Consider the following 13539-nt stretch of genomic DNA (forward strand, 5'->3'; position numbering starts at 1 on the left):
GTTATTGCTGCTTTAATTAACAGAACCCTAATGCAATTAGCAGTTCTATGTGGGCCAGAATTCACAGCCTGTACATGAAATCTTTCTTTTGGGATCTTTTTGGTTTTGCTTTTCTATTTGAAACTAAAGCTGTTTTCTGGAGAGAGCTGGTTTGTTTTTTTCCGTGATGAAGGCGATAGGTTTTGTCTTGCTGCAGAGAAATAGGAGATAAGACTAGCCGTAGACACTTATGGCAAGAGTGCCATAATCCATGATTTTGTACATGATGTTATAGATCACCTCTAAGTGGAGTACTGCTTGCGCACACCTGCGGGCATCCTCCTGTCTGGCTTTTTAATCTGTTTTTATTTTTGTTGTTGTCTGCTGTAATTAGTTGTGTCACTTACTAGTCAATTAAAACCAAATCAAAACAAACCCAAAACCAGATAAAAAAGGGGAAGAGGATGTTTTTTTAAATACACATGCTTCTTCACATAAGTGTTTATGTATTGCTACATGTTTTTATGTGTGAGTGTATGTAGTTGTACATCAATCTGTGTGTATGTACATACATATATACTTTGATGAAACTCTAGAATAAGTTTGTCTTCATTAAAAGAAAATTGAATTAATTACTTGCCTTCTTAAAAAAAAATATATGGTGGTTTTAGAAGTCTGACTAAACTATGGACTCATTTTTTTCAGTATATGTATTGTTTGAGATATTTATATTGTTTTGGTTTTTTTTTTAGCTTCCCCATACACCACATCAACTCCAAATATTAATAGCGTGAGGAACGCTGACTCAAGAGGCTCTCTTATAAGCACAGACTCAGGAAACAGTCTCCCAGAAAGACAAAGTGACAAGAGCAATTCCCTTGACAAGGTAAAAAACCCAAATCAAAATAAAGAACTGAAGAGTATTCCTAAAATTTCATCTTAATTCTCATAAGAGTTAACTTCTGTAATCTCCATTGAGAATGGGCTTTCTAGAATAACTCTAGAGCATAATTTTACATAAGTTCTTTCTTTTGCAAAATAATTATCATATGAATTCCTTTTGCATTGCATTTATTAAGCAGTTTTGCGGAAAATAGAAAAAGATTTTAAATGTAGAGATGTAAACAAGCAGTAGTTGTTTCCCTTGCTAGAGAAAGGTACTAGATGAAGTGTGTTGAATTTCGCTTGAGAATTGAATTCTAGTTAGGGCAGCTTCTTTGATTTTGTGGAGGCCTTCACTCCATCCTGTTCTATACGCCATATATGTAGCATTTTTAAAATGTGTAAAAAAACAGTTGCTGTGCTTTCTCTAGGTGATTTCTTTTTTGTTAGTTTGACTTTTTTAAATCATTTCACTTTAAAGCTGTTACAAATTAGGAGCTCTGGCTGCAGTAGCTATGAGGTATTCAGTCGTGTCTTTCTAGAGCTTGTGTTGATATTGATCACATTTCATTTTCTTAGATCTTGTTGTGCAAGTCACAACATGTTTACTTTTTCCCCTTGACTCTGACATGCCTTCGTGTGGCAGAGAGAGAAGCTTCTCAGAAGGCACTCTGCTCATGCTATGCGCCCTAATGGAGAAGAAGAAGAAAATTCTCACCCTGCAAAGAAAAACCGTGTTACTATGGATTTTTCACTTCTGACAATTCCAGCTTTGCCAGAGAAAATTTTGCATGCTGCTTTCTCTCTTCAGTTACAAGAAGTATTTGGTTTTTGTGCTTGGTATAGTTAAGCTTCTGAGTGAAGTGTGTGATCAGTAGTTTTGCCACTTCTTTGCAACAGTTGAACCTCAAGGCGAAAATGTACAATATAACCATGTAAAATGCTATTAAATGCCAAACCTGGAATAGTTCATGTATATGATTTGATTTAAGCATAAAAATCCAATCAGCGTAAATATCAGCAGAATTTGAGTCTTAGGGTCTTTAATATAAATAGAACTAAAAAAATTGTTGACATTGATCAAGTAAATGAAGAAATATCTTGTGCATACACTGTTGCTAAATGGCAATGCTGTCATCTATTACCTAGTTGTCATGTTGTTAATTACTAATGTGTAGTGTTTTTACCAAGTAAAAGGGTTTTCAAAGGAGTGAACATCCTTTGAAAATTCTACTCTGGTCTGCCAATTTAGGTAATACAGGATTTACGTTTTGCATGCTTGTTAATATTTTCCCTGAGTAATACTTAATCCTGCCTTCTTATTCATTGCTTTCCAAACTTTCTTTCTAGTAGATCAGTTGTTCCGTGCACGTTATCTCCGAATTTTTGCCCATTGCTTGATATCATTACTGAAGAGCCATGTTTTTGTTCTAATTTGCTTTTAGAATAACCTGTAAAACTATACTTGTGGAATCAGAATTGGCTGGAAGTATATCAGTTTCTATTTTAATATGTACATACTTTATAGGTTATTGACATGATTTTAAATTAAGATTGTGAGTAGCAATATTCCTACTTTTATCTATGTACATTTTCAACTATTTTAGAGGGAATATTATGTAGTGCTGTGGACAGTATCCAGAAGTCTAGGAAACTCAAATTCTGTTTCTGCTCTGCTACAGTATCCATAAGGCTGTATAATAGCACCTCCTTGTTCACCAGAGATACTTCAAAGATAAACAATTTGTGAGATCTTTAGAATCTGCAATAATCAGGCTTATATAAGTGACAATTTCTTCCTAAATTTCAGTATCTTCTGGATAGTATTAATTGTAGTTGCACATTCAGTGTCACTGCGCATCCATTCGATGGCTAGCATGTGACAGATTTACACAGATTGTTTTAGGACAGCAATTCTTTCCTTTTACATGGAATGTGTTAAAGGGCTCAGCAGTGAATTGATGTGTATGCTGTGAAATGTTGCCTCATGGATCAGCATGTCTCCTGCTTTCAGTGAGGAGAGTTCCTGGAAGGGTTGTTCTACCCTTAAGGTATTGGCACTTCTCACTTTGTGAAACCAAGTGCTTTTCTCCTTTGAGTCTATGGAGCTTGTCATTGCTTGGTTTGGTTTTGGTTTTGGTTTTGTTTTTTCTAATTTTGATATGAAGGATTTCTTCCAACACCGGTGTGTGTCCTTGAAAAGGTCACGGAGCCAAGATGATCCAACTTTCTTGTAGAAACCAGACTTGCACAGATCAATTGTACCAGACTGTTGACTTTGTGGCAGACTTATTAAATGTCTGGTTCATTTTCCATTTGCATAAGTGGCCTCATATTGGAAGTGAGAATTAGGCACTAAAAAAGGCATAATTTATCCTTTAAAAAAACATTTAAATCCTCAGACTGAGGATTTTGTAACATTTCATTGTGTGGAAGTTTTTCTTTTACCGATAAGTCTTTCCCTACAGTTCAATTTATATATTCTCACAGTTTTATTTTTTCTTTTTTTTCTGTAGTACACATTTTGAAAGATCAGTTATGGGTGGTTTTGTTTTCTTTTTAGACAGACTTTAGTATTGCACATTGCTGATTAACTTCCCACAAGTGTAGGAATTGTATAAATAAATGAAGCAGGGAGAAAGACTTTCTTTTTTATTATTTTTATTTTTCTGAGACAAAGGCAAATTACTTATCAGTAGTTAGTCTTCAAGAATGCATATTCTTGCCATTCATATGTTTTCCTTGAGGTTCCTACATCTTTAAATGGAAAGAAATTTGTAGAGGCAGGTCTGTCTACAGTTCAGCATAAAAGTCTCTTCAAAAGCAAAGGAACATATATGTATCACCTAACAGTAACATTTATTTTTAAAGTAGCTCATCTAAGCAGAAGGGGCATGCCTGATTTCTACAATGTGGGTATCTGTGTATAATTAACTTGATTAATAATCACTGATAGGTAACCTTTCCTCTTACTCCTCCTTCTGGGGGAAAAATATCATACAAAGAAGGACATAAAAATAAACAAAGATAAAAAGGATTAATTTGGTATACTTCTCGTGTGTAATATGTGTGTTTTAGTGACCTGTCTCTACATGAAACATTTTTTGTCTCTGTTCCGAGATCCTTTTTCTGTTGCAGGAATTAATAAGGCATTTTAAAACATTTTAGTTTATTATCAGTTTAAATCAGCCTTCAGCCAAAATACGTTTGTTTTATTTTCAGAACCAACAGAGCAGCACTTTAGGAGGTTCTGTAGTTCGATATGACAAACTTGACCAAGCAGAGATCAAAAGTCTGCTCATGTGTTTCCTTCATATTTTAAGAAGTATGTCAGAAGGTAGGTAATTCCACTTATTTTTCATAAATTTGAAATCATGTTTTGGATTTACGCCTGTAGTTTTAATAGCTTTTCAAAATCAGCAGAGTATTTTATGTGGTAGGTACCATGTTGTGCTTTGTTTTAGAGATACGTGTAATTGCTCAAATTAAACTCTGACTGAATCCTTGTGAGCATTAAATACTCATTGTTCTTTCAAAGTGTCAGCCTAATTAAAGGACTTGGTAAGAAAGCAAGTACTTTTGTGTGATTGTACAGTCTGGTTTAGAAAATGGAGGTTAAGAATAGTTCATTGATCAGTAGAAGAGTCTTGGGCTAGTCATTTCCTCCATTCTGTGGAACTTCCTGTATGACAGGGAACCAAATAATTTGACCGCTGTGTGTATTTCAATTTCTGGAATGGGGATATTAGTGCTTCTTCATTCTCCAGGGATGTTTGTGAGATGATCCAGTGAATTTTTGACAGTGTCATATTATCCTGGAGAAGGTTGCGGGGTATAGAAATACTGCATGAGTAGCAAATCTTAATTTTTTACTGGGATCACACAACTCAGAATCGTCCCTATCCTTGATCAACATTTTAAAAAGAGGGCAAGTCCCTTTTGGTAAAAATATTGAATTTTTCAGTTTGTGCTAAACATATTAAAAGTAGTTAATTTATTTTCTGTGCCTATTTTCATCTTAATTGCTAAAATCCAAGTTTATGTAGTACTTGAACTCTAATGTATTACACTACTTAATCAAGAATGAGAATTGAAAGGTTAATAAGTATTCAATATCCAGTCACAACATTAGATTTTCATGTAATTACATAGATATTATTTTATGTATTTTAATTACAAAGAATAAAAAACCTCAAAAATATCTTTTTCATTATTTTACTCTTAGAAATACTGACTAGTTTTTACATATTTCAAGGAAATTCAAGTTAAAATTTACATAAGCACAGTGGGGTTTTTTTGATCTCAATTCTCCTGGAAATGAACAAGTGTGAAATAAACTTTGCCATACCTCTCTGTAATAATTTTGAATTCGTTAGCTAATTTTGAACATTTTTGACAAAAAAGATCAAGCCTTGGCTATGTACTTACAAGCTTTGTAGAATATACATAGCCAATTTTTAAATCTGTGCAAATAAAGAAAATCTGAAACCTGTGCTGAAAAACATCCATAGTAAGGCATTGTAAATTCAAAAAGAAGAAATCATAAATTTGCATTTAAAAAATGTTGAGACCAGTTTATAAAGAAGCAGGTTATAGGACCAGCAGTCCAAAGTTTCCTGAAGTCTTGTATTTTTAGAACACTGTATTCACTACCGAGTACACAAATATAACTATTTAAAATATGAAATTGTATAGGAATATTATGAATTAACTAAAAGCATATTGTAGAAATTCATTTGGAGAACTGATATGTGCATTTGTATAATCAGTTTCAAGGAAAACTTTAAATAGTAATAGTTATCTGTACTCCACAATCCATTTTTAGATTCTCTGACTCCTCATTATTTGAAAACTCAGAACTGATGCTAACTCTTCTACTTAATATTTTTGTGTGTTTGTTGCCTTTTGTCTTGTTTTTAATATTTTTCATTTTCCTAGATGCATTGTTTACATATTGGAACAAGGCTACAAAATCTGAACTCATGGACTTTTTCACTATCACAGAGTAAGATTTTTGTTGAGCTTGTCATAACAGCATAGCAAAATGTATGGTTTTAAAAACATGAGCGTGGATAGAAGTGTGTATATACATTTTTATTTATTTCTTTGAAAAAATAATCTCATCCTGATCTGTTTGTAAGTCCTTAACTTGATGTGCACAACTGCATTTGTCTCCAATTCCATGATAGTTTCTGGAATTAGGCTGTACAGAAGTGATCTCGGGAAGTTTCTAAACAAGGAGTGGTGCTCAGAATATTGCTATGCTCATGGAAGAGGAACGAACTGTCTTGTTACCTGTCTGCATTAAAATGCAACTTGTAACGTGAACTGCTGAAATTATATGGTTGCATATCAAAATTGATTGAATTGCATAACTTCAGAAGCAAAGGGATGTGAACTGTCCTCCTAGCATTCCTCTTGTGTCTTCTGCCATTCTGTAAGGGAAAAGAAATAGGATGCATCCAGTATTTGTTATCGATGGCTACACTCCATCCCTATGCACACTTGGTGTGTTTGTTGATGAAAATTGACTGATGCATTAATAAAAAGTGAGGAAGGCACTGTTTGCTTGAAGTGGTGTGCCACAGAAGCCATTCTGCTTGCCATGCTTGTTTCACTGGACTGCATTCCTTTGTTTCTGTAGTAGAGGCTCAATCGATGTAATATCAGTTGTTAATTGTGTTGTGGGATGTGCTACTCAAGGACTATTTTAGGACTATATTGTAGATAGTGTTTTAACTCATCGTTTGAGTACATCCGGTATGATATTAATTGTACCAGAGACAGAACTGAACAAGTAAATGAGCCTACTTAGTAGTGTCTCTGAAGTATGAGGTGTAAACTGTACAGAATCAGTGGTGAACAGTATTTTGCCATTAGATACTTCTTATTTAAGGGGTGGATAGGATTGGTTTGTGATCAAATCAGTAATCTCAAATTACTAATTATCAAAGTTTTCCACCCCAATAGCAGTATATAGAATACAGAATAAAATTTCTATCTCATTTGTGCAGGGTATGATATCACAGTTCCTTAAACTAGAGCAGGAACAACGGTCATAAAGGTCCGCCTCTTCAAATTCTAGGAATATTTTGCCAATGCAAATAATGTTTGATTTGACGATGATTTTTATCAATACAGGTCATTACAATAGTTTCTCATTACCTCAGTAAGACAGTGTTTCTGGTAGGTAGGTAGGTAGATATTCCCTATAGAAAGAACTTTTTCTGAAAAACTTAGAGTCTAAAACAGACAAGAAGATACCAGAAGGGGGAATTGAGGTTAGAGTGATAAGTTTGGGGGAGGCAAACAGCATTCTGACTCCACAGTTTGGAGACAGCTCATCTACTTAAGGTCTGAGTACAAAATGGAGCTGAGTTGAAGAGACTGTTTGCCAGTCTTCTCCCTCGTTCCCAACTGGCACATGGAAAAGAAACCCTGAAAACTGCCTTTCAGTTTGTATTTACACTTTAAAAAAGAACTTGTAGAATATTCCTACCCATGGGACAAGGGAAGTTGCATTAAGTGTTCTGAATTATTAGGATAATTACTTACAGTGGGAAAAGAGTCAAATAAAATCATTATTACAGCCTCCATTCACACGGTATTTCTTGATTTGAAAGCGTGACTTCTAGTTTATTAGTCATCAGTGTTATGTACTTACTAGTTGTGAAGACAAGCAGAGGCACCTGGCAAATTAGGTTGTATCTTCAACTTTCTTGTTGGATCTGAACCAGTAGTATTATGATTCTTTAAAGCATCATCCAAAAGTATAGATTTTTTTTTTAATGAAAAAATGTTCTTGGACTTTTGTATGGATAAGAATTAAGGGGAAGGCCAATAAGGCAGACATCGTGATGGGAGTTTGTTATAGACCTCCCAATCAGGATGTAGAAGCCGATGAAGTATTCTATAATCAGCTGGCAGAGGTCTCACAATCATCTGCCCTTATTCTTGTGGGGGACTTCAACTTCCCAGATGTCTGCTGGAAATACTACGCAGCAGAGAGGGAACAGTCATGGAGGTTCCTGGAGTGTGTGGAAGACAACTTCCTAACACAGCTGGCGAAGGAACCAACTAGGGGAAATGCTCTACTGGACCTACTGTTTGTTAACAGAGAAGGTCTTGTGGGGGATGTAAAGGTTGGAGGTCGCCTTGGGCAGAGTGATCACGAAATGATAGAATTTTCAATTCTTGATCAAGTAAGGCGGGGAGCCAGCAGAACTGCCACCTTGGATTTCCAAAGGGCAGACTTTAGCCTGTTTAGGAGCATGGTTGAGAGTGTCCCTTGGGAGGCAGTTTTGAAGAGCAAAGGTGCCCAGGAAGGCTGGGCATACTTCAAGCAGGTGCTCTTAAAAGCGCAGGAGAAGGCCATCCCCTTGTCTCGAAAAACAAGCAGACGGGGAAGAAGACCAGCCTGGCTAAATAGAGAACTTTAGCTGGACCTCAGGAAAAAAAGAAAAGTTTACATTCTCTGGAAAAGGGGGTTGGCAACTTATGAGGACTATCAAGATATAACAAAGCATGTAGGGGGAAAATGAGAAGGGCCAAAGCCCAATCAGAACTCAGCTTGGCCACTGCAGTTAAAGACAATAAGAAGAGATTCTTTGAGTATATCAATAGAAAAAGGAAGACTAGGGAAAATGTAGGCCCACTGGTGAATGAGACAGGTGCCCTAGTGGTGGAAGACACAGAGAAGGCAGAGTTACTGAATGCCTTCTTTTCTTCGGTCTTCACTGCTAAAGCTGTCCCTCATGAATCCCATACTCTGGAGGCAAAGGGGAAGGTCTGGAGAGAGGAAGATTTTCCCTCAGTTGAGGAGGACCGTGTCAGAGACCACTTGGCCAAGCTGGACATTCACAAGTCCATGGGCCCTGATGACATGCACCCGCGAGTGCTGAGAGAGCTGGCGGATGTTATTGCTAGACCGCTCTCCATCGTCTTTGAACAGTTCTGGAGAACAGGAGAGGTGCATGAGGACTGGAGGAAGGCTGACATCACTCTGATCTTCAAAAAAGGCAAGAAGGAGGACCCAGGGAACTACAGACCAGTTAGTCTCACCTCTGTCCCTGGGAAGGTAATGGAGCGACTCATTCTGGATGTCATCTCCAAACATGTTGAGGAACAGGAAGTTATTGGAAGTGGTCAACATGGATTTACCAAGGGTAGATTGTGCTTGACCAATCTGATAGCTTTCTATGATGTTATAACTGGTTGGCTGGATGAGGGGAGAGTCGTGGATGTCATCTACCTTGACTTTAGCAAGGCTTTTGACACTGTCTCCCATGACATCCTCATTAGGAAGCTGAGGAAGTATGGGCTAGATGAGGTGACAGTGAGGTGGATTGAGAGTTGGCTGCGGGACAGAACTCAGAGGGTTGTGATCAGCGGCACAGAGTCTAGTCGGAGGCCTGTAACCAGTGGTGTCCCCCAGGCGTCAATACTTGGTCCCATTTTGTTTAATATATTCATTAATGACCTGGATGAGGGGACACAGTGTATCCTCAGCAAGTTTGCTGATGATATCAAGCTGGGTGGGATGGCTGACACCCCAGAGGACCGTGCTGCCATCCAGCGTGACCTGGACAGGCTGGAGAGCTGGGCAGAGAAGAACCTCATGAGGTTCAACAAAACCAAGTGCAAGGTCCTGCACCTGGGGAGGAAGAATGCTAGGCACCAGTATAGGTTAGGGGCGGACCCGCTGGGAAGTAGCTCGGAGGAGAAGGATCCGGGGGTTGTGGTAGACAGTAAATTATCCATGGCCCAGCAATGTGCCCTTGTTGCCAAAAAGGCCAATGGAATCCTGGGCTGCATAGGGAAGAGTGTGGCCAGTAGGTCGAGGGAGGTCATTCTCCCCCTCTACTCTGCACTGGTGAGGCCACAACTGGAATACTGTGTCCAGTTTTGTGCTCCCCAGTTCAAGAGGGACAGGGAACTGCTGGAGAGAGTCCAGCAAAGGGCAACTAAGATGATTAAGGGCTTGGAGCATCTGCCTTATGAGGAAAGGCTGAGAGAGCTGGGACTCTTTAGCCTGGAGAAGAGAAGGCTGAGGGGAGACCTTATTATGGCGTACAAGTATCTCAAGGGTGGGTTAAAGGAGGATGGAGCCAGGCTCTTTTCAATGGTTCCCAGTGACAGGACGAGGGACAATGGGCACAAGTTAGAACATGGGAAGTTCCGTTCAAATACACGGAAAAACTTCTTTACGGTGAGGGTGACAGAGCACTGGCACAGGCTGCCCAGGGAGGTGGTGGAGTCCCCTTCTCTGGAGAATTTCAAGACCCGCCTGGATGCAGTCCTGAGTAATGTGCTCTAGGCAATCCTGCTTTAGCAGGGGAGTTGGACTAGATGATCTCTAGAGGTCCCTTCCAACTCTGAAAATTCTGTGATTCTGTGATTCTGTTTGCATTTATTATCTTGTTAGTGTAAACGGAGATTCCCTTTAGAAAATAGTTCTGTCAGAAACCCTGTTGTTGTTATCCTGGAGTCTGGAGACCTTAATAAAAACCCAAAAAACAAATAAACAAACAAAATACACAACCAAAAATCAACCAAAAAAATGCCTCCCAAAACAGCAAAACAAAAGAAACCCAACCTGTAACAGACAGAGTTTAGGCCAAGTGGAGAAAAAGCAAAACGTATTGCCTTTATTTTGAACCCTTACACACATTTTGCAAAGTATGTGTGTGTATGTAATGTCTGGTTATCTCTTTGCTTCCATTCTTCATGTTACTTGTCCTGTACTGCTGTTCATTTGTAAATAACTGTAACTGTGGGCCTCACTTTACATGATGGAATTTTGCCTGTGATAGTTGAGGCTAAGCATTTCTTCTCTATAAATATTTAAAAAATCTATACAAGATGAAGCACTTGAACTCACTTTTTACAGTTTTCTAAGGTGTTTTGTTGTCTTTCACTGTTTGGCCCTTCTACCTTGTCACTGTTAGCCTCGCACTAGCTGTTTTGATTCAGAGTGTTGAGATAGGTGCGCTCTGGGGGCAGCTTTACATGCCTTTTGCTGTTAATCCTAATTTGCCCAAAACAACAACCATCTGTGACTGATTTCAGAAGAGCCATGTTTACCCTTTCCTGGCTTAGGAAGTGGAAGGGAATTTTAAGGGTGGGAGAAATTAAAAAGTTTAATGATGTGAAAGTTTAAAGTTAAACAAAATAATAGTTAAGTAATTCCAGTGTAAATAAATCCAGAAGAGATTGTTTTAAGTGTTGCTTCTCTGACTTATGTGTTCTCTGCAGAGTATGCTTACATCAGTTCCAGTACATGGGAAAAAGATACATAGCCAGGTACTGTGTGGAATTTAAATCTCGCTGTCTTGTTCACTAAGGATAATAGTATGTACAATATACCTTGAATCTCTATTACAAATAAATTGCACGAGTATAAGTGTTATCGTGAAATGATACATAACAGTTTGAAGTAAGTAACTGGTTACTATATTAACAAATCTTTATCCTGTCTGAAAGTCTGATATCTGTTTAAGAGTGATGTGTGTGTGTTGTGTTTATTATCAATTACTTTAAAATCCACCCCTTAAATGCTATCTCTTACAGCATTGTTTTCTTGGAAATTATGTCTTTGGGGAAGAAATTTTATGATTTAATTGTTTTGTTTATTCACTTGGCCATAGAACCATGTTTGTTGAAATGTTTTAGAAATTTTGTATATAGTGTTTTTACTAAAAGGTGAGTAGTGAACATTCCAACGCTGCTGTTTTCCAATGTGAAGTCTGAAGTACTGTTAAATACCTGTACATTCCCTTTGGAGGCTGTTTAGGAGAAAATCTGTTGGAGTCAGAAGCATGTACTAAATTATTTGAATATCTTTGCAGTAATGTGGATTTTGATGCAAAGTAGTTTTTTTAATAGAGTAAAATACAGCAACTTGTTTAGGCCTTACACTGTGGTTGATAAAGTCGTTCTGTTATAATTAAACTTGTGGGGTTGAAATACTGGCCCCCTTCAACTCAGTGAAAAAGTTGTTGCTGACTTTGGGTAGTAAAGCATTCTGACTAAAATGTTAGCTTTTTTGGTTTTGATTTATATTTTAATGGTATGTGAATCTTTTTCTACAAACAACAAAGTTTACTATCTCCGTGGAGATTTTTCAGAAAAAAAAACAACCCTCATCTCTGTTCACATAACTTAAAAAAAATCAAAGGCCAAAATAAATCTGGCTTTCTTAAGGTTTTGATTGTAAGGTTTGTGTTTAAATGTACTTCAATCTCTGGATTTACAGAATTCTAATTTTCAGGCTTTTTGTAAAAAATTCTTCAAACTAATTTGTTTGACTAGTTTGTAGAGAAAACTACCACACTTCCTTTTTGTTTACTAGTCTGTGTGCTGCATGTTAACGCTAAAAATGTTAAGGTATAGAAATCATCTGGTGTTCTGCAGAGATACTGAATGTTCCCGGTAAATGCGGCTTTCTAGTCTTTCACATTGTCATTACACTGAAGTATATCACAATCAATGCGCGAACTCTTAAAATACACAAATGACAGAGGATGAAAGGGAACAGGGAATTCTGTAATTCAAGCACTGGTTTTCATTTTTCATCAGCTCTGGTGGTGGTACACAATAGGAAGTTAGCCTGTACTGATTGCTAACACAGATCACTTTTCTGTTTTCTTCACTTGATTGCTGCAAATTTAACAAAGTATATGGCTCTTCTCCCTTCCTGCTTGGGTAAGATATACATGATAATACCTCAGTTAATTCCTGCTCTCCTGTTGCATGTATGCTTTCTAATTTTACCACCGTGTGTCTTTCTAACTTTTTTCTAAAATTTTTACAATCAAAATAGAGGATTTGGTTTTGCGTTCTGAATATTATCAGAATATTTATATTCTCAAATATTTATGTTTTCAAAAGCTCTGAAGTAAATTTAGCACTTCAGGAGAAACTGCTTGTGTGCTTTTGCTTCCATGCTTCGAGGTTTTAAGAAAGAGTTTGCTGTGATGCTTTTCTTAAGCTACCTATTTTTGTTTTATAAATAAAACAGTAAATAGGTTACATGATAATTCTTTCTATAAAACTTCTTGTGCTTAACTAACACTTCCTGTCTTGCTGCAGTTTGACATGTCTAACTTTTGCTTCTATCCCATTTCACCCATCTTGCAGGAACCAGGAGGGGTTGGGATCCATAGTTCATGATCGAAAATCTCAGACATTGCCTGTTTCCCGTAACAGAACAGGAATGATGCATGCCAGATTGCAGCAGCTGAGCAGCCTGGATAACTCTCTCACTTTTAACCACAGTAAGTCTCATGACATGATAACATTTGTCATCCTCAAACTGTACCACAACACCAGAGACAGGACCCAGAGCCAACACCAGTGCATTTCAATGACTTTTATTGTTCTAGGTCAAACAAATAGCTGGAATCAGTTGATGGTCTATTCCCTGCTTTATGATAGAACAATCAATGCTGGCTGATGCCATAACATGGAGCATGGTTAACTACAGCATATTTTAAAATTGTATTTTAATAGTTTTAAATTAGATGCACTTCAACTTTGTACTGCATATAGTTACAAAATTTACTTTTTTTTTCTATGTGCTTTATTAAACTTCATTTTTTTCCCCACTTGGTCTTATAACTGAGTAGTCCAAAAGTAAAATGTGCACTCTGACCATATCTCCATGTTTTGACATCTTCT

The 13539-nt window shown here is 37.3% G+C and overlaps 1 protein-coding gene across 1 annotated transcript in view; it reads left to right on the plus strand.

Moving 5' to 3' along the window:
- The window catches only part of DOCK9 (dedicator of cytokinesis 9), a 110886-nt gene that overhangs the window by 63808 nt on the left and 33539 nt on the right, over positions 1-13539 (plus strand). The window contains exons 34-38 of the mRNA XM_082484944.1: positions 732-865; positions 4084-4198; positions 5800-5866; positions 11116-11163; positions 13000-13136. Of these exons, the coding sequence (XP_082341070.1) occupies positions 732-865; positions 4084-4198; positions 5800-5866; positions 11116-11163; positions 13000-13136 (501 nt within the window). The remainder of the gene's footprint in view (positions 1-731; positions 866-4083; positions 4199-5799; positions 5867-11115; positions 11164-12999; positions 13137-13539) is intronic.

Source organism: Vanellus vanellus (assembly GCF_965231255.1).
Source record: "Vanellus vanellus genome assembly, chromosome: 1".
Classification (NCBI taxonomy): Eukaryota; Metazoa; Chordata; class Aves; order Charadriiformes; family Charadriidae; genus Vanellus; species Vanellus vanellus.